The following is an 18234-nucleotide window of genomic DNA, read 5'->3' as shown; positions in this document are numbered from 1 at the left end:
AGGAGTTGTGGGGGAGAGGGAGGGGTTGGGGGGGACAGTCTGTGGAGGGACCCAGGAGTCCTGGTGGGGGCAGGGACAGGCTGTGAGGGGGCCCAGGAGTCCTGAGGGGGGAGGTTTGGATTGTGGGGGGACCCAGGAGCCCCCCGGCTTGGGGGAGAGGAGCAACAAGCCAGGAAAATGCCAAGGGAGGAGGAGAGGGAAGAGGAGCTGCCCCAGGTCTCCCTGGCAGGCCTAGGCACCCAGGTGTCTGGGCAGAGGCAGCGAGTAGAGACCAGAGGGCTCCCCAGCACTGGAGGGGCAAGACAGGGGCCCCCACAGTCCCTGGGGGCTGGTGACCACCTTGTTGGAGGGAACAACCCGGCAAAAGCCAAGGCTGGGGGGTGTGTTATGAAATAAAGTAGGGAGAGAGGAGTAAAGCAGCAGAAGCCTTAAAATACAAGGCTCAAGAAAAGAAAAGGTTCTTGTTAATCCCTTTTATTTGAAGTGTTTTCTAAAGGCTGATGCTTAATGAGCTCCCTAATGCCTGTGTTTGTGTTAACCTGATGATTCATTAGGGACTCACCTTGGTGGCCTCCTGAGCCTCCTCCTTGCTGCCTTCTCTCTCATCCCTGGTGGGCTACACGTATTAGGGGCCCTGTATTAATGGAAACCTCTTCGAGGAAACCTGAAGTCATTTCTGGAAATAAAATCAGCGTTTTATTTCTTATTAGGCTCCCAAAGCAATAATTCAAGCGCTGGTTCTGGCAACGGCAAAGCTGTTGCCGTTGTAAATGCCCTGATGGGAAACGGCCAATTAACGGACACTCTCTCCTTGTCTTTAGGTCTCATAAATGACCATAAAAACGTGCACGGGGACGCGCCGGTGCCGCTGCCTTCTGCGCCGCGCTGGAGGAGCTCCCGGCAGCCCCTGTTCAACCGGCGCGGAGCGTTTTCCGCCGCCTATTCCCAACAACCCCCTCGGGATTTCCAGCCATGCCAAGGGAACTCCTGGAGGAAGAAGTACTCGCTTGTGAACCGACCGCCTGTCACTGGTAGCAGCGACGGAAGTGCTGGCACTTCCCAGGGTTTCGTAAATCCAGGGGACAGCCAGGAGCCCGAGCCGCGAGCAGCATCCCCAGAGAGACACGTGGACTTGACCAGGGACGGGAATATCGTGGTTGGGATCCAGCTGCCGCAGAGGACCAGCCTGGTTGCAAACACTAAAACTTTTGCTCAAGTGAGTTCTCACCGGGAGGTTTCCGGGCCAAAAAAGGCGATAGCTCTTCCGGACAGCAATAAAAACCTGCCGAAATCCTCAAGCTCTCCATACGTGAGCCAGAAGGGTGAGAGGCGGCTCTCTGTTTCCTTTAGCCAACCTGTGAGCTTGTCACACCCCAACACGCCTGTTGTGCTGAGGACGGTGCGTCTGTCCAGCGAGGTGGCCCAGGGCGCTGCCTCCCGTGGGAGCGAGAGTGCTGTAACGCTCAAGTCGGAGCCTCAGCAGCCTCCGGCTGGGCCAGCCCGCCAGCCAGCTCGCCGCTTGGTTTGGAAGAAGCCAGAGCCACCCATTCCTGGACAGTCCATCTCTGAGCAGGTCAGAGATGCTCTCCGAGAGCCAAAGCCCCTTGGGAATGCTGAGACTCACCCTAGGCCTGCTCCGGTTTCGGCAACGGGGGCGAACGCAGTGAAGAGTCGGTTTTCCATACTCCCCAAAGCGCCTGCTCTCCAAAGGGCCGCCTCAACGTCAGGCTCCGGCAAAGCTCCGAAATTCAGGAAAACCAACTACACGTGGGTTGCCAACCCTGGCGGGAAATGTTCCCGCCCGGTGAAAAAGTGGATGAGCCCTCGAGCTTCTGATAGCACGAGGAAACTTGCGGCTGGAATGGACAAAGTGGCAAAGCTGCCACCAAAAGGAGATTTGGGAGCAAAGCTGAAGAAACCTGTGCTGCAGCCCAAACTTGGGACCTCCCCCAGCAAATACAAGTGGAAAGCGTCCAGCCTGCAGACTTCCCCCTCCACGTCCAAGTCGGTGTTCAGGTGGCAATCTGAGGACCAAAAAAAGGCTGGGGCCTCTGGTGCCCCTCATGCTTTCTCTGTGCCATCTCATCCAAGTGATGCGGCCGGTGGGGAGAAGTTCTCCGTGGGTGATGCCTCCATTTCTGGTTACAAAGTGAAGAGTCGCACGAAGATCATCAAGAGAAGAGGAAGCTCGTGGTGAGTTGGTGTATTTGGTTTTATATCATGTTTGTTGGCTTCAACGGGAGGTTTTGTGCCCTTTTTAAATGCTTGTAGCCCTTTCAGGCGAGGTATCTGTGTTGAACAACACAAAAATGGTTAATAATGAGAGAATAACCTGAAATGCACATAAATTGTGGACAAATGAGTGCAATTATAACACTGTGGGTGGATATATTTTCCTTTTCAGGTAAGATGACGTTGCTCTGTGTGGGCTCCCTGTGAGGCATCAGGTGGGTTTCCTTCTCATCTCCCATCCCTGCTCCCTGAGGACTTCAGCACAGCACTTAGGAGCCTCCCCCCCAGCCATAATAATGTGCTAATATTCAGAGGGGAGGAAATATCTTTCTTTCCTTATTGATTTGTTTGCAAACTCTCAGCTCCTCGTTACACTGGGGACCGTTGGAAGAAGTGCCTCTGATCGCCGTATCTTTTATCATCTGTCATCATAAAGCACTTGGCAGGCTCCGGGGTGGAGGTGGGGAGAGTAAATGAATCCTGCGGACTTGTGTGTGCCGGGAAGAGGTGATTCCTGGCCGTAAATCTGCTCTTGGAAGTGATGTGATGGTGTCGGTGGTGCTCCCTTCAGACACAGATAAGGGATTGGGACCAGACTTTATTACCACAGCAGCGTGGCGAGTTGCACTGTGCTCTCGTGGGAAAGGTGCATTTTGTGCTGTAGTTCTCAGCAGGGTGACAGCAACAGGGCTGGATGGAGGCTTAAATGTGCAGGGAAGCTCTTGAGAAATGAGGGTTGTGGCCTCTGTGACTATTCCATGTGATGCAACAAGCTAATGACAGAGCCCGTGTTGAAACTATGGGGCCTCTGGTTCCTGGTCTGGTTTCCCAGCTCTTCATCTTTGGCTTGTCCTGGTTTCTTGGGACTCCTGTCTGCTGGTAGGTCACGCTGAGAAAATGACTTTGGAGCAAGAGGACTGGAGAAGTTGGAAATTTTCTCCTCTTTTCACCCTCTTAGCTCTCAAATGGACACTGTCTTCTCCCCTGCATGTGATGGGCAGAAACCAGGAGGGAAGGAGTTGAGTCAAATACTTAATTCTCCATCTCTAGCCTCTTGTTTCTTGATCCTTTTCAGTTCCCCCACGGATAAGAAGAGCAGCTCCTCTCCTACCACACCTCTGAGAAGTCACTTCCACGTCAGGAAGAAACCCCCCTCGCGGGGGAAACCCTCTGCAACGCCGAAACGCTCCTCACCCCGCGGCCTCGTGCACGTCACCAAGCACCGGCTGTGCAGGCTACCGCCCGCCCGGACACCAGTCTCCACCAAGGAAGGTAGTAACAACTGTGTGACATTCCTGGATAGGACCATTCTAAAGCCTCCCTTCCTCCTTCCTAATCTTGGGAAGGAACAATGTGCTCGACTCACAAATTTTGGCAGGGAGGATGCTTGAGGAGGGACATATCAGGAAGAAGATGCTGTAGATGGTGGTAACGTGCATTGCTGGGTGATTTCTTTGTGCAAGAGAAAAGCCTGTGCGGATCCTGAGTTGCTCCTCAGCAATTGTAGCTCAACCTAATGCACCTGAATCCTACTGCAGTGTCTGCAGGAGTCTAGTTTTTATATGAGATTGGGTTAAAATTGAAATTGCTGGAGGAATAAAGGCTGCTGAGTGGTGTCTCCGAGCCTAAATTGATCTGTGTTTGCTCATGTAATTATAGGTATTTTGACATGTAGTGCTGTGTTAGCCTGGGTTCAGGCATTGCTACGTCTTGAGAAAAGAAAAATCAAGGCCTGTATGTAGTTCAGGAAAGGGGAAAGGCTTGGGGGAGAGGTGGAGAAAAAACCAAATCCCTCCTCAAACACATGCACCAAGAGAAGAGTAAAGGGATAGAGAAGGTGCTGGCGGGAGAACTTCACATCTAGTGTGTTGGGAGGCAGAATAAGATGTGTAGGAGAGGCAGAAACAGAATAAGGTTGTATTTAACTCTGCTGTAACACCAGTGGTCTGGTGTTCCAACAATTCTCTTGCTCTGGGGTCAAAGCCTGTTATATTTAAGGATGTCAGCAAATACTTTGGTGTCTGGAGGGTCGTGAATGCTGCATCTCCAGACAGTTTGCACCAGATATGTTTGTGTGCTGCGTGAAGGCAGTGTGTATGGTGGGAAGATCTGCTGTCCCCATGCTGTGATTGCTCTTCTGAGATGCCTAAACCCAGAGGTGGCAGGTTACAGCTTGTGGCTGGATCCAGCTCTGGTACAGAATGGCTCCAGGAGGTCCCCTTGGGTGGTGCAGCTGTGTTTGAAGGGGCCATGCAGCCCTTTGGCCTCCCAGGAAATGTCCTCTGTTCCTTCTGGGGTGATTTTAGGACCTGGACCCCCATAACTGCTTCCTGGGGACCTTTCGTCTGTGTGCATCTCCAGACACTGAATAAATTCTTATGCTACAGAGCTCCTGGTTGGGGCTTGGAAAATATCTCCTGGCTTTGCTATGGTGGGATTTACAGAGCAGAAGTGCTAGAGCTGTTGTTTCTGGCCGTGCTGTCTGAATTCCGTCTCCTTAACCCTGGCTTTCACTAGGGAATGTCTCTGGAGGTGGTTTCTTCCTGGAGATGTCAACCCTGCAATGGGATCCTCTGGTCAGAGCAAGGATCAGGCAGCTTCCAGCTTTCTTCATAAGCTGCTGTGGCCCTGGGATGACTGTAGAGCTTGCTCTGTTTCCCACCTTCCTATTTTTAGGGCTTCATCAGGGCAGAGTAGAGCTCAACTTGAAACTGAGGGAATTACAGTTGTGTATTCAGAGCATCTCCTTTTATTTTTTTTTCCACAGAAGTAAAGCTTCGTAGAAATTAAAAATGTGGAAAATGGATTAAAATCTACCCTCTGGGAGCCTGATTGGCAGCTGCCAAATCCCCGGTATTTCTAGGAATGTATTTTTGATTGATGGAAGGAAATGTTCCTCTAAAGAAAAGGTTTTGGATTCTAAACCAGGAAGGACTGAAAATAGCTGGACAGGACAGCAACCTGGTTGTGCTGCCGGCATGATCCAAGCAGCAGAAGGCAGATAAAGAAGCCTGGAGTCAAGAGCTGTCCATGTTGACGTGCTTGGATCAGAGCTTGACTCACAGATGTGGAAATGAGACTCTGCTTTGAGAACTTGCCCGAATTTTTGCAGGGGGCTTTTATATCTTGCAATCTTCAGTCAACTTTTCCAAAAAAAGTGGTGTTGCAGTTTGCAGATGGACCAAAGCAGAAGGAAATGCCCTGCTTTCCTTCCCTGAGTTTGTGCATGTGAGTTGTGCTAGCAGGCAGCCAGATGCTGCTGTTTTAGACGGTGATTTAAAAATAATTCCCATCTTTCTCCCCACTATAATTATAAAATACTTTCAAAATTTCTTTCCTGCTTTCTGTAGTAGAGCCTTTAAAGTCTGTGCAGTTTCTTCCCCGCCACATCTACAGGCCATCCCCTTGCTACTAAAATATTAAGTGCTAAACACCAATATTGTGCAGGGGGCTAATTCTGGGGGTTGCTGATTATCCAGCCTCTGTGGTCTTGGGAGGAGGTCCAGGAGGTCCCAAAGTACCTGCCAGAGGGTCCATCCCCTGACACCAGCATCTTTGAACATAAAGGAGGCTGCTGCAGAGTGAGGCATATACGGAAGGTTGACAGGAGCCTTGAGGGCTTGGAAAGTGCCAGGTGAATTTTGGCAGGGCTGGTGCTGGGCCTTTGTTTGAGGCTGATCTGTCGCTCCTGACTGTTTCTCTGCTACCAGGGGCATTTCTGTGAGCAGATGTGTTTTAGTTTGCCCTGGAATGGGCTAGACATATGCAGGCTTGGTAGTGAGCTCAGTGAGAGCTGTGGTGATGGGTGAACCCAGGACTGTGTGGACAGAAAGGTGGGTTCTGTGCTCAGGTTCAGGCTGCACTCAGATGCTTGTCCTGGAGGACAAGAGGAGCAGGAGTCAGGGAGTAGCTGAGGGACCAAGATGTTTCTAGGAGCCTTTGGGAGCAGGAGAAACATGGAGAGAAGCACCACGTTGGGGCTTGCCCGGTTAAAGGCATCCTGGGGTACATGGCACAGGTTCTGTGGTACATCCTGAAGGTGGGAGCAAAGACAGAGCCCCACTTGGAGATGTTAGGCAACTGTTTTGAAGCGTGGACGTGGAAAAGCTGTGGACATCGAGCCATAATGTGGTTTCATGTTGGAGGCTCCCGATGATCGGCATTCGGAGGACATCTTGGTGTATTTGGAGGCCTTTTCACTCTTTTTAGGGCAAAAGAGAACTTGAAGGTGTAAATCTGTTCAGAAAACAAGCAATTACTTGGGCCGGGGTCAAGAACTTGATGTTGTTTTTGGACTTCTTCTGTTTGAACTATTTGCTGAGTGTCTCTGAGGTGTCTGCTTTGTTTTGTGCCTGCACCCACTTGCTTCAGGCTCCTGTCTCTAAGTGCCAAGCTTCATATAGATGTGTATATATAAATTGCTGTATATATGCAACAGATCAGGATGTCTTCCCTGCCTTTTGTGTAGGCGAGATGCTTTGGCTCCGAATTGGGAATCTGGTGTGAGAAGGAGAAACCTTCTTATCCACAGTAAAACCTAATGGGCCAAAATCCTGCTGTTTTAGCCCAATTCTGGAGCTGTTGGTCTTGCACAAAAATGACACATCCAAATGACTCGAGGCCAAGGATAAACAGGGGCCTCCCGCTCCAATGAGCGACTTGGTGACAGTTGGTCACAGTCGCGTTGTCCTGATGACAAGTGTGCATCCCAGAGCATCTTTCCTCCGCTCCCGTCGTCACAGCAAACTCTTAATTACGGCGTCCCTGGCCCTTTTTTGGGGCCTTTTGGGGTTATCCTGGTGCCCTGCAGAGGGCACTCTTGGCCCTCGCATCTCCCCAGCGCCCTGTCCACCTTTTTCCCGTTATTGATGGCCTAATTTCGTCTTTATGTGAAAGAAAGCAGATATCAAGTAATTTGCAGCAATAACCTGCTAATGCTGGGCCGGTATCAAAACTCCCATGTTCATTTCGAGTGGCAGATAAAACACTAATATATAATTATCCTTGCAAATTGGATTGTTTTAAATAACCAAAAGGCTATGGCCAGGAGAAAACTATCCCATTTCCCTTGAGTTACTATTGCGGTGTAATTGCTGCGTTCAATCAATTTTCTTGGCATTAGAAATTCCATCACAATCAACATTAAGCTTTATTCATTGTGATGGCTAAGAGCCGGGCCATTTCTCCTCTTTTCCTTAACTGGCAAAATTAATCAGGGAAAAGATTTTAAACATTTACCCGTGCGAAAGAGGTCAGCGCTGCCACTATATTGCTCAGCAGATAAGGGGGCTAATAAAAAGAAAATTGAATTACTAATGATCGCCAGGAACAGAGTATATAAAACCTGGCAATCGCCCGGTTCAGGGGGAGAAAGGAGGAAAGGGGAGGGGAGAGGAGAGAGAAAAAAAAAAAAAAAAAAAAAAAAAGGGAAAATCAATTTTCTTCGGACAAGGTGCGCTCGTTTTTTATTTTGGCGCATATTATCAGCAATTTAATTTGAGAGCGCATAAACAGGAGGAAACGGTTAGCGAATAATGAGCCCGAAGGTGTAAAATGCTGCAGGATAGATGCTGTACACAATTTATTTGGCACAACAGATAATCGCTTTAATTGAATTCAAAACTGCAGCGTTCAGCAGCGGCGCCCGTGGGGGATTTGCGGAATATTGCAAAGATGCCGGCGAGAGGCTCCGTCGTGGCTCTTTTTCCCCTCCCTAATGTCCCCTTCCAGGCAGGACCTCTCGGCGCGGACACGGCTGGCTGCGAGTGGAGTGTTTGCAGAGCGGGCGTTTTCTCCGGGGACGTTCCCTTACGGCGGCGGCGCTGCATCCGTGTTTTAAATAACAGCGCGTTTTGCCGGTGTTGGGGGATTTTTGGTGCCTCTGCAGCATGGTCCTGGGACCTGGGGCTGTCCCCTGGGCACCGTGGGGACATCGCGGAGCTGCATGTGCTCATCCAGACCTGCCAGGCATCGCGACTCGTTTCTCCACCTTTTTAGGTGAAGAACTTTTAACCGTCTCCTTCGATTGTAGTGGGAGTAGAAAGAACATTTCCTGGTCTGGAATAGCTCATATCCCACATATATTACACGGGAATAGCGTATATTCCACCTCTATTACATAAACCATATTTGGCTCATTGGCCCATGGCAGGGACTCACACTTGTCACCTCCATGCCCCCGCTGAGAGCAGATCCTTTGCACCCCTTCTGTCCCCTGCTGAGGGACTCCCTCGTGTCCTCCCCCACGTCCTCCCTCCTTGCTTCCATCTTCGCTTTCCTCCTGCTCCAGCTTGAGAAAAGGCACCAGTTCTGCTGCCAGCTCCCTCTTTGTCCTCTCTTGCCACCAGAGCCGTTGCAACAGGATTCTGTAAACACGCTCTATAGGAGGAAATCCTATTTGTACTTGCATTTTTTTTTCTCCCCCGAGAGGATTTGCAAGATCATCAGGATTTGCAAGCCCCGCTGTCATCCACACGAGTGTCTTTACAACCACCTAATTGCAGTTATGTGCCCCAAAACGCTCCAAATCCTGGCTTATTTCTTGGCTAACGCAGGCTGGGCAAGGGAGATTTTCATTGCTAACACCCGGCTCGCTGGGCGGGCGTAAATGGTGTGGCCTCAGTTATGGGTGGCATCTGAATGCTCAGCTGCTGTTAATTTTATTGAGACAGGCTGTTTGTATCCCTGTGCCAGCTCTGGAATCTCCTCCTTAACACCCTAAACCTCCTTGTATTTATTATTTTATTTATTTTTAAATGTGAAGGGCAACCGCTGTGTGTTTTACAGGGAGATTCCCCGTCTGGGTGCTTTTATTTTTTCCTCTGGGATCTCTTGCCTAATTTGTCTCTTCTTTCCCCTATCAGTGAATTGTACAAAGCATCGCCCCTATCCATGCGGTGGGATCCAACGGAGCCGCTGCGACGTCTCCACTGCCTTAGGAGGATCCGGAGGTCGGGCCCTCCTGTTCCCTGCTCCAGCTCTAGCTTTCCCAAGCAGCTCCCTCCTTGCCAAGGAGCTCATCCGAGCCGGCCGTACACACCGTGACCTTGCCTGTAAATCCCTGTGCTGTCCGATGGCTCCTCCTTGGCCCGGCTCGGCCTCGGGAGCGCGGCCGCCCGAGCGGCCCCGCGCGGGAATCGGGGAAAGTTCACATACTTGGCTTCCTCCCAGCGCCCGTTACGTTGCCGTTCGTAAGTAACGGTTTTGGGTTTCTGCCTTCGCCGTGGCATTTACAGGTGCCTCGTCCCCACGCTGCGAGAGGAGCTGGAGGCGGCCAGCAATGGGGAGTCTGGTTTCCGAGGCCTCTCTTAGAAATATTCCCTCTTCCCTCTTTGCTGGAGGAGGTGCTGGTGGAGGGGGTGGTGTCCCCGTGGGAGCTGCCTTTGCATGTGGGGACCAGGTAAACCAGGCTTTGTGACTAGGGTGACATCCAGGCTGAAGCGTTTTGAGGATGTGAGCCGAAAGTGGCAGCGGGTTCTCAAACCCTGGAGCGTGCACAAGAGCAAGGCCTGTGGGCTAGACATTTGCCCTGCTAAACTGGGGTCAATTACAGCAGTTTTGGGCTTGGTACTTTAGGAAAGGCCTGGCTGATGTGACTCTAGTGAGCAGCGTCACCTGTAAGAGCAAATTGCTCTTTAGGGAGAGCTGCTTTCGATTGCTCTCAAACACCGTGTCTGTCCTTCTTCCTTTGCTGCTGGATCTGAACCTCACACTCCATTTCACGTCAGAAATCGCCTTTTGGGACCTTGGCGTGCTCATTTTGGAGTCTCACCTGTCCCCTGTGTCCAGCACCGGCTCCCATCCGGCTGGGAAACTGTCAGGAGCCAGGAGGACTAGGGAATAATATATTTATACGCTACTAGCAAAAATACTTGGCTTTGCAGACGTATGACATCCTCTCGAGTCGAAAATACCAAAGGCCAGAGCAGCAGGAGGGCTTTTCTAAGGTATCAAACCTTTCAGGGGCTGCGGGGCACGGGGCAAAAATAGCAGCTCCTCTTCACCCGAGCAAAAACAAACGAAAACAGAGCAGTAGGTCTCGATCAATGGCACGAACGGCGCGGGCGGCCGCCCGGGCTCGTGTCCTGGCTGCAGCTCCTCGCTCCAAATAACACGTCTGTGCTCCGAGTGGAGTCACGATTTTGGTCACCGGGGCTTTCTAGCAGCACATCTCGCCTTGCTGTTGTTTGTTTTATATATATAAATATATATATACACACACACATATAAATATATATACATATATAAAAATATATATTATATGAAATATAAAATTTATATATATATAAATATATACATATAATATAGTAATATATTTAATACTATATTATATGTATATATTTATATATACATATAATATATATAATATATATAATGTATAATATATATATATAATATATAACATATATATTGTATATATATAAAATATATATAATGTATAATATATATATAATATATATAATGTATAATATATATGCAATTGTTTAAAATATAGTAATATATTTAATACTATATTTTAAACAATTGCATATATATTATACATATATATTTTATATGTATGTCATATATATATTTTTTTTCTTCAGGATAATTTGCTGTTTGGCACTAGAAGGGAGTCTAGGCCTGAGGAAGAGCCTTGCTGGTCACTATATGGGTCTCAAAGGTCCAAGCATGCTACAGGAGGGCACAAATAATGCTTTGTGGCCTGTTACCAGCGGCATAGCCAGAATTACAAAAAGAAAAAAAAAAAACCAAAATTCCCCCAAAAAACCCAAACAGCCCAAATGACAAAAAAAAAAAGGCAATTCTCTAAAAATCTTGCAGGTGAAAATTACCCGGGCAGATGAACTGATCTCTAGTACGTTTAAAGGATGCATCACAGACCATGGGATATTCATGAGTGATGGAAATTGAACTTCTAGCTCATCGTCTGGGTGTTTTTTCCCCTCTTTTGCAAACATTTCCCATTTGATCTCTTTTTTTTTCCCCCCTAGGAAAACTCGGGAGCCTGTTTAGCTGGCCTGGGCGCTGCTGCCGAACTGAGTTAGGAGTCCTTTGCTCAAGGGGCTGCCCGCTTGCTCACTTGCCCTGGGCTTGGTGCTCTACAAAATGCTCTAAATGAGCAGTTTTCCCCTCGGGCTATGGAACAGATGCAAAGTGCACCTGGGGTAAGGCCTTTGTGGAGGCGAGAGCGTCTCCTGAGTTGCACAAAACTGCTCTTTCTCAGCACTTCTGGTTATTTTGGCTTTCTGCTTTTTATCCAAGGGCTGGGAAGCGCGTGTTGCTTCCATTGCCTTTGGGAATTTTACTGTCGCCCACGGGGCGAGTGGAGTTTGAGGAGCTTTTTCAACCTAGAATGCCTCAGTAGGTGGGTGGTTTTCGATTTCAGGCTGCGCCGGGGGTTGTTTTGGGTGGTATTGAGGAAGGCTGATGTGATGGTGTATCATCCAGGCCATGGAAACGTAGGGCAGGATCTGTTCTCCAGCCTGACTCCATGTGTTATTAGCTCCTAAGCCTGCCCTGGGGGCTCTCCGGTGGAAAAGGGCACAGGGATAGCTTGGAGCTGGCGCTGAACTTGTTGCTTGCTCCTTCCGCGATGGCCTGGGGCAGCTCAGCCTCCAGTTGAATGATGAGAATTGAAGAGCTCGTGTCCCTTTTCAGTCCACGGGGTAGACGTGACCTGTGGCTCTGGCTTTGTTTTTTTTAGGGGACCCTCCTAGAAATGAAGTAAAAGGAGCTGATCTGTGTTTGCACTCCATGTCTAGCCTAGACTAGCTTGTGTAAGAAGCAAAGAGCTCTTTGAAATCCTCAGTAGTTGCCAAGTTGGTCTTGAGTTGCACCAGGGGAGGTTTAGGTTGGACATTGGGAAAAATTTCTACATGGAAAGAGTGGTGAAGCCTTGGAACAGGCTGCCTGGGGAAGTGATGGAGTCACCATCCCTGGCAGTGTTCAAGAAATGTGTAGATGAGGCACTTGTGGACATGGTTTAGCAGGCAGGGTGGCCATGGTTTTATGGTTGGACTTTGTCTTGAAGATCTCTTACAACCATAACGTTTCTCGGTAAATGCTCCAAAAGGCAAAATGCTGCGGCATAACCAACGGTGCTTCTGGTTGCAGGAGAACAGGATCTGTATTTTATGGAGACGTAAGGGAAGATCCAGCTAAAGAAACCGTGACGGGAAGGAGCAACGTGGAGCGTGGCCGCCTTGACGTTGGGCTTTGCAAAACGTTCTCCGTAGCCTCTCGTTGCCTTCGTGTTGGGAGGAGAATAATGCGCTCGAGTTGGAGGTCCTGATATTCGGGATAGATTTAAGTAGTGCTTTGGAAGGAGGAGAATCAACTCTCGCTTTTCAAAGGAGCTTTTTGAAAGAGAACTCAACTTCTCACCCAAATGATATTTTCCTAATCTAGCACCGACGCCTCCAAAACGGTTTCCTCCTCAACAAGGTACTTTGTGTGGAAGCGTCTGTTATCAGGGAGAAGAATCAAAGGGGGATTTGATGGGATGAAATGAATTTGTTGGAGGCTACCTTTGTGCATCTGTGTGTGTCCATGTGCTTTATTCTTTTTGAAGTAAGATTTACTCTGCTGTCTCAACATTAACTGGGGCGTTTTACGGTGCTCCCCTTCTGTGAGCTTCCGTGATCTGTCATCTCTTTGCTGGCGCGTGGTGGCTGCTGTTAGGTTTTACTACCCCAAACACTGTAAAAGGGCATTAGAGCAGTTAAATCTAGAGTCTTGCTTCCATAAGGAAAAAAGAAAATGCTGAATTAGGCAACAGAAAAGGCAACCGCAGCGATACTTTAATCTTGCATAAATTATCAGAGGAGTCAGAGGCTGGCAATTTTATGTATTGTTTTAGCTCTGCTAATTAATTATTCCAGAATAATCAATGCTTGAAAGAAAAAGTTTGGATCTCTTTTGTCTTAATCATCTCTAGTATTTACTTTCAGTATGGCAGCTGTGTATATATATTTATAAAAAATATGGATTTTTTTTGTTTTTCTGGCATGCTAACGTTTCCATGTTACTTCCATAGTCACAGGGTTAATGCCCAGTCTCTCTTAAGTCTGGGCAGTCTAAATAGCAGCAAAAAGGGAAATCCAGCTGCAAGCTGTCAGTGGGGCTAAGTCCCAGCATTGGCTTTGGAGCCAAGCTTTCCTGACCTGAAAAGCCAGGCTTTTCACCGTGATTCCTTGGAGGATGAGATGCTCTTGAGAGGAGAAATGACCTGGGAGATTCTGCAAAGTGAGAGGAAGTAGTCGATGGTGATGTTTTATCATTCAAGCTTAAACTTAATACGTTTCACACAATATATGTTTTAAACCCTAGTCTTTTTTCCATTTTCTCCTATTTTGGGGGCTCATATGCTTCAGTTAGAGTAACGAGCTTCAGTTAGAGTAACGAGACTGTAGTACTGGCAGGGAAAAAGAGCAGGGGAATTTGGTGAACTGTCTGCTATAATATCCTGTTAATCTGACAGATTGACTGGTCTTATTCAAATTTTGAGTTGGGGATCAAACTAAAGACCAATTCCACTCATGGAAAATTGAATTATAAATCTTTCAGCTATGGAACAGCAAGACTTGTTGTCATGTAAATAATTTCTAGGCGGTCAGATTGTTTTCTTAATGTCATGCTTTGTAAAGGGTAAGTAGAAAATCACGAGACAAGAGGAGGGCTCCGCTCAGCTCGTAAAACGTTTTGCCCTTTTAGCACGCTTTCATAATGCGCTTAAAATAAAATAAAAACTCTGTGCTGTGGCATGAAACGCTTTGCTCAAGAGCGGCCACCTCGCAGAGGAGCCGACTGTCTCAGGGCATTTTCCTGCCTGCTTGTCCTTATTGCAAAGAGGAGGGAGATGACGGAGAGATGGAAAAAAGAAACACAAATTAGGAAGGATGATTGGGGCTGATACAATTGAGATATGATTGAATATCAATATTTAAATCATATCTGATGTTTGGCTACTGGTAATTGAGTTGGTATGCTTGCTCCGAGGAGGTGTATGGGGAAGAGTGAGCACTTTGGTGCTATGAAATGTAGGGAGCTGCAGGGCAGCATGTGCTGCCTTGTGGTGCCACCTTCCACACTTGGAAAGTGGCCATCGTCTTCCTCCAGTGTCCCGAGTATTCCCTTTTGTAGAAAGGTGCCAACTTCCTCAGGGTGGTGGAACTCTACGGGCTTGTACATGGACAAGTTCCTCTGTGTTTCCTGAGGGATGGGATGTTTGCAGAGGACACCAGATCCCCCAAAACTTGATACTCTGAAAGTGAGCTTAGGAAACCTATAAACACCGAAGTCCTGGTGTCCTCCAGAGGCTTAGTATAGTGTGCACCTGACACGGCGTCCCGGGAAGCAACCGGTTGAGTAGCAGCTTTGCTAAAAAAGACCTGCGGCGGTGTAGGATGCCAAGCTGGAAGCGCCCAAAGTGTTCTCTGCTTACAGATAAAGCAAATCTTGGACAGGGTGTCATTAAGAGAAAGCCAGCCAGCAGAGTCAGAGTGGTTGTCCCTCTGGTGCGGTCACGCTGATGTCCTGCCTCCACTTTTGGGCATCGCAGCTCAAGAAGGGTATGAAGAAGCTGGCCCCATTGCGGGCCATTTTGGGATGAGGTCTGCAAGGAGAGACTGAGGGACCTGGGCCTGTCTGGAGAGGCCCTGAGGTCTCTGTCCTTGGAGACTTTTCAGATTTGGCTGCGTGAAGCTGCAGCTGTCTTGATTAAGGCTTCTGCTTTGAGCAGAAGGTTGAGTTGGGGAGTTGGGTGAGTCCTCCAGAGGACCCACCAACATTACCATGATTTTAACACAGACAATGTACTTGTTTTGCTTATAAAATTTTCCCAAATCCCAGTGCAGCTCACTAGATTTTTTTGCAGTAGTTGTGACTGGTGCCAAACTCAGCTAGTAAAACAGCTGGGACATCCAGTGTCTGTCTAGATGGGAAGAGGTCATCACCAACTCGGTGCAGAAGTTGCCACTGTACTCCTTCATTAGGACAGAAAAGAGGTTCTTCTGGCTAATCTGCTTTATTTTCTGGGATCCCACACTCTGTCCTGAGACCCAGGCAAAGCAGCTGGCCGCAATTTGGAAATTTAAACATGTGCCACTTGATTTCTTTTTCAGTTTTACTCAGGTTGCTTTTTATTTGCTGACTCTTTGCAAGTTTTCCAGGCTCTCCAGTAGCCTGCGGTGGGAGAAGTTGATTCAAAGGGAGGGTTCTCCAGTAATGTAGCTGTGCTGGTGGGATGTTGTCCCTTGTCTCCCCGTCACAAGGGACAGCCACTTATATATGTCCTCCTTTCCACATGGATACGTAATCCTTCTTTAAAAGACACTTAAGTGATTTCAAGACACTATGTTGGGGACATCTTACTTTCAGTTCTATGCCGGTCAACCGTCTGCATCCATCCTAAAGCAGCTCCCCCAAAAGTTGGCGGGAGGATAGGGAGGGATGAAGTTAGGGGGATTAGCAGGGATTAGTGCTGAGGGGCATTTGGTGGCTCGCTCGTCAGATTACCTACCCTAACCCGATTGGCATCGATCCGAGTCTGGCTCCTTCTCGCTGCCGGACAATCTGCTGGGGACCCGCCAGATCCGTCGGGGAGGAACCTCGGCGCCTTGGAGCCCCCGTCCCTCTCGGTGACCGCATCAGCTTTTATTCTTCAACGCCATCAAGCAGCGCTTCTCCAAATGCACCAAGGTGCGCTGCAGCGGCGAGCTAATGAGCCTCAAAATGCCTAGAAAGAAGGATGCTGGAGGAGGAATCATCTCTTATTCTCAGACAGGGCGTTCACCCGGAGGAGCAGAATTCCCTCATGGTTCTGTGACTTCGGCCGAGTTGTTTAATCTCGGCGCTTTAATTTTTCCACCCTTTGGAAAGTAGCATTAATCATAGTCTTGTCGCCGGGCTTCTGCTCCGGCATCTGCAGCTTGCTTCGAGGTGCCCTGCAATTGCAGGAGGTTATTTAAGAGTCAGATAAGATATTAGAGGAATAGCAAGAGATTTTTAGGGACTATTCTTGTTTCTTACAGCTCTGCCAACCAGCTGGGGATTAAACCGAGCTTGGGGACAAGAGAAACACCCCAACATTTTCTTCCCTCTAATTCTGGTGCACTTCTGAGGTCCGCTTTGCTGTTTGAGTGCCCAGCATCCCTGCAAGACCCGGGGAATGTCCTTCAAATATATTTAGAGTTGATTAGAAATAAGTGGCTGAGTTTGAGGCAGCCCTGACGGCTGCAGCAGGGGACTCTTAGCAGCTCCTGCCTGGTGGTGTTGCAATTAATTTTTAGGATGTTTTCAACCTAATTTTCCAGGATGGAAGCGGGATTTTCAATTGCCTGAATAACAGGAGAAGGAGAAAAGAGCCCCTACTAGAGGACACGAGGAGCCGGAGAGCTCCACTGTTAACACACACTCAGTTATTCTCATTTAGTTATTCTCACTTAGCCCTCATGATCATGCCATGGAGGAAGGGGATAAGCCCTAGTACTCAATGCTGATAATTTGAAAGAGATAAGACTGTTTTCTGGGAAAAGAGTAAGCGGGGTTTTCTGCCCCTGGGGTGCTGCTCTTCCCTTGTCCCCTTGGAGAAGGGGACAAGGAGAGAGACCACAGGGTGTGCAAGACCCAGCTTCCCACCACAAAGCTGAAAGGAGCCCCAAGGTGCAGAGCTGAGACTTATGTGACCTAAGACATAGTCCTTGAACCTCCAGCATCCAAATAAAACCGCCTCCTGCTGCAGGAGTTGCCTGGAGCTTCGCTTTCCAGAGGTTGGAAGTGCTGAGAGCGCCCTGGGATGGTGTTGGGAAGTCCAAAGCCAACCTATATGTTGAAAATACATTACCTCGCTTTAAGACTAGTCTGGGCCAGGGCAGAGGTAGTTAAGGACCCCTGGGTCTGTAACATGTTGTCAAAAGAACAAAGTGAGTCCCGACGTTGGCATTTAGAAGCAATACAGTTCCCAGGGCCTGGGAACAATTATTTTCCTGGATAGGTGCTTCGTGTTGACGTGGTTAATCTTGCAGAGAGTGATTAGTGCCATGGCAAGGACTTTTTACCGCCCAGGCTGGCCCATCCTATGCTTGATGGAGTCGATGCTTTAGCTGATCATGCAAGCTCTGAGCTCCCACAAGATACAGGGGAAACTATTTACACTGACCCCACGAGCAAGTTTTTGACTAACATGTTTTCCTCCGTTTCGGCAACATGCCCACAGCTGGGAACTGTGCTCGGATCCGTCACAGTTGCTTGTTGGCCGTGGACTTTCTTGCAGTTTAAACATAGCTCAGGTATGTTCAGGAGACCCAACACCTTCATGTGGATATAAACAGATTATAAGCAAACCTACAGAAAAATCTAGGGTCATTTTGACCCTGGGATAAACAGAGCTCACAGGAATTGGTCCCGTCGATACCTGCTGACCCTTTTCAGTCAAAATGAGCTGGCTTATCAGAGATCTGGTATTTAAACCATTGTGGTTGACAGGGCTTAAATTGACTGATGCCGATTAAGGGGTGCTCACGTGAGTGGGCGCGTGGGAGTAAATGGTGTGAGAGAGACGAGGGTGGTGAAGAGTCAACAGGGACACTGACAGCAGGAGCTTCCTGCAAGCACTAAAGCTAAGTCAGAACATGATGGTGTCCCCGTGGTCTTCATCTCCTAAATCATCTGCAGCTGCTTTTGGGGAGAGCTTGGGGTTTTATCGCCGCCGTAGTGTGTGCATCTTAAATAGGAATAAGCACGAGGCTGTGGGCATGTGTTGGGGCTGCAGCTCTGTCTGCTAAAGAGCTTAACGTTCCCTGCTGATTTTTGTACTTGGCCAATCTCAGACAGTATCAACAGATGGGCAGAGGTTGCGAGGCCATTTGTTAAAGATTCCTGGAAATCTGTTGGGTACAGAGAAGCAGCCTGATAAGCACCTTGGGAGTGCAGAGAGCTGTGGAAAAGCAGAGGGTGACAGAGCACTGGGCAGGTTGTGTGGAGAGATTGTGGAGTCTCCAT

The 18234-nt window shown here is 48.6% G+C and overlaps 1 protein-coding gene across 1 annotated transcript in view; it reads left to right on the top strand.

Moving 5' to 3' along the window:
- Positions 1 to 18234, top strand: part of ZC3H3 (zinc finger CCCH-type containing 3) — a 103878-nt gene that overhangs the window by 483 nt on the left and 85161 nt on the right. The window contains exons 2-3 of the mRNA XM_026047160.1: positions 822 to 2193; positions 3308 to 3504. Of these exons, the coding sequence (XP_025902945.1) occupies positions 822 to 2193; positions 3308 to 3504 (1569 nt within the window). The remainder of the gene's footprint in view (positions 1 to 821; positions 2194 to 3307; positions 3505 to 18234) is intronic.

Source organism: Nothoprocta perdicaria, unplaced genomic scaffold (assembly GCF_003342845.1).
Source record: "Nothoprocta perdicaria isolate Ctin4 unplaced genomic scaffold, notPer1 scaffold_48, whole genome shotgun sequence".
In the NCBI taxonomy this organism is placed as follows: Eukaryota; Metazoa; Chordata; class Aves; order Tinamiformes; family Tinamidae; genus Nothoprocta; species Nothoprocta perdicaria.
This window is presented reverse-complemented; position numbering and strand designations above follow the sequence as displayed.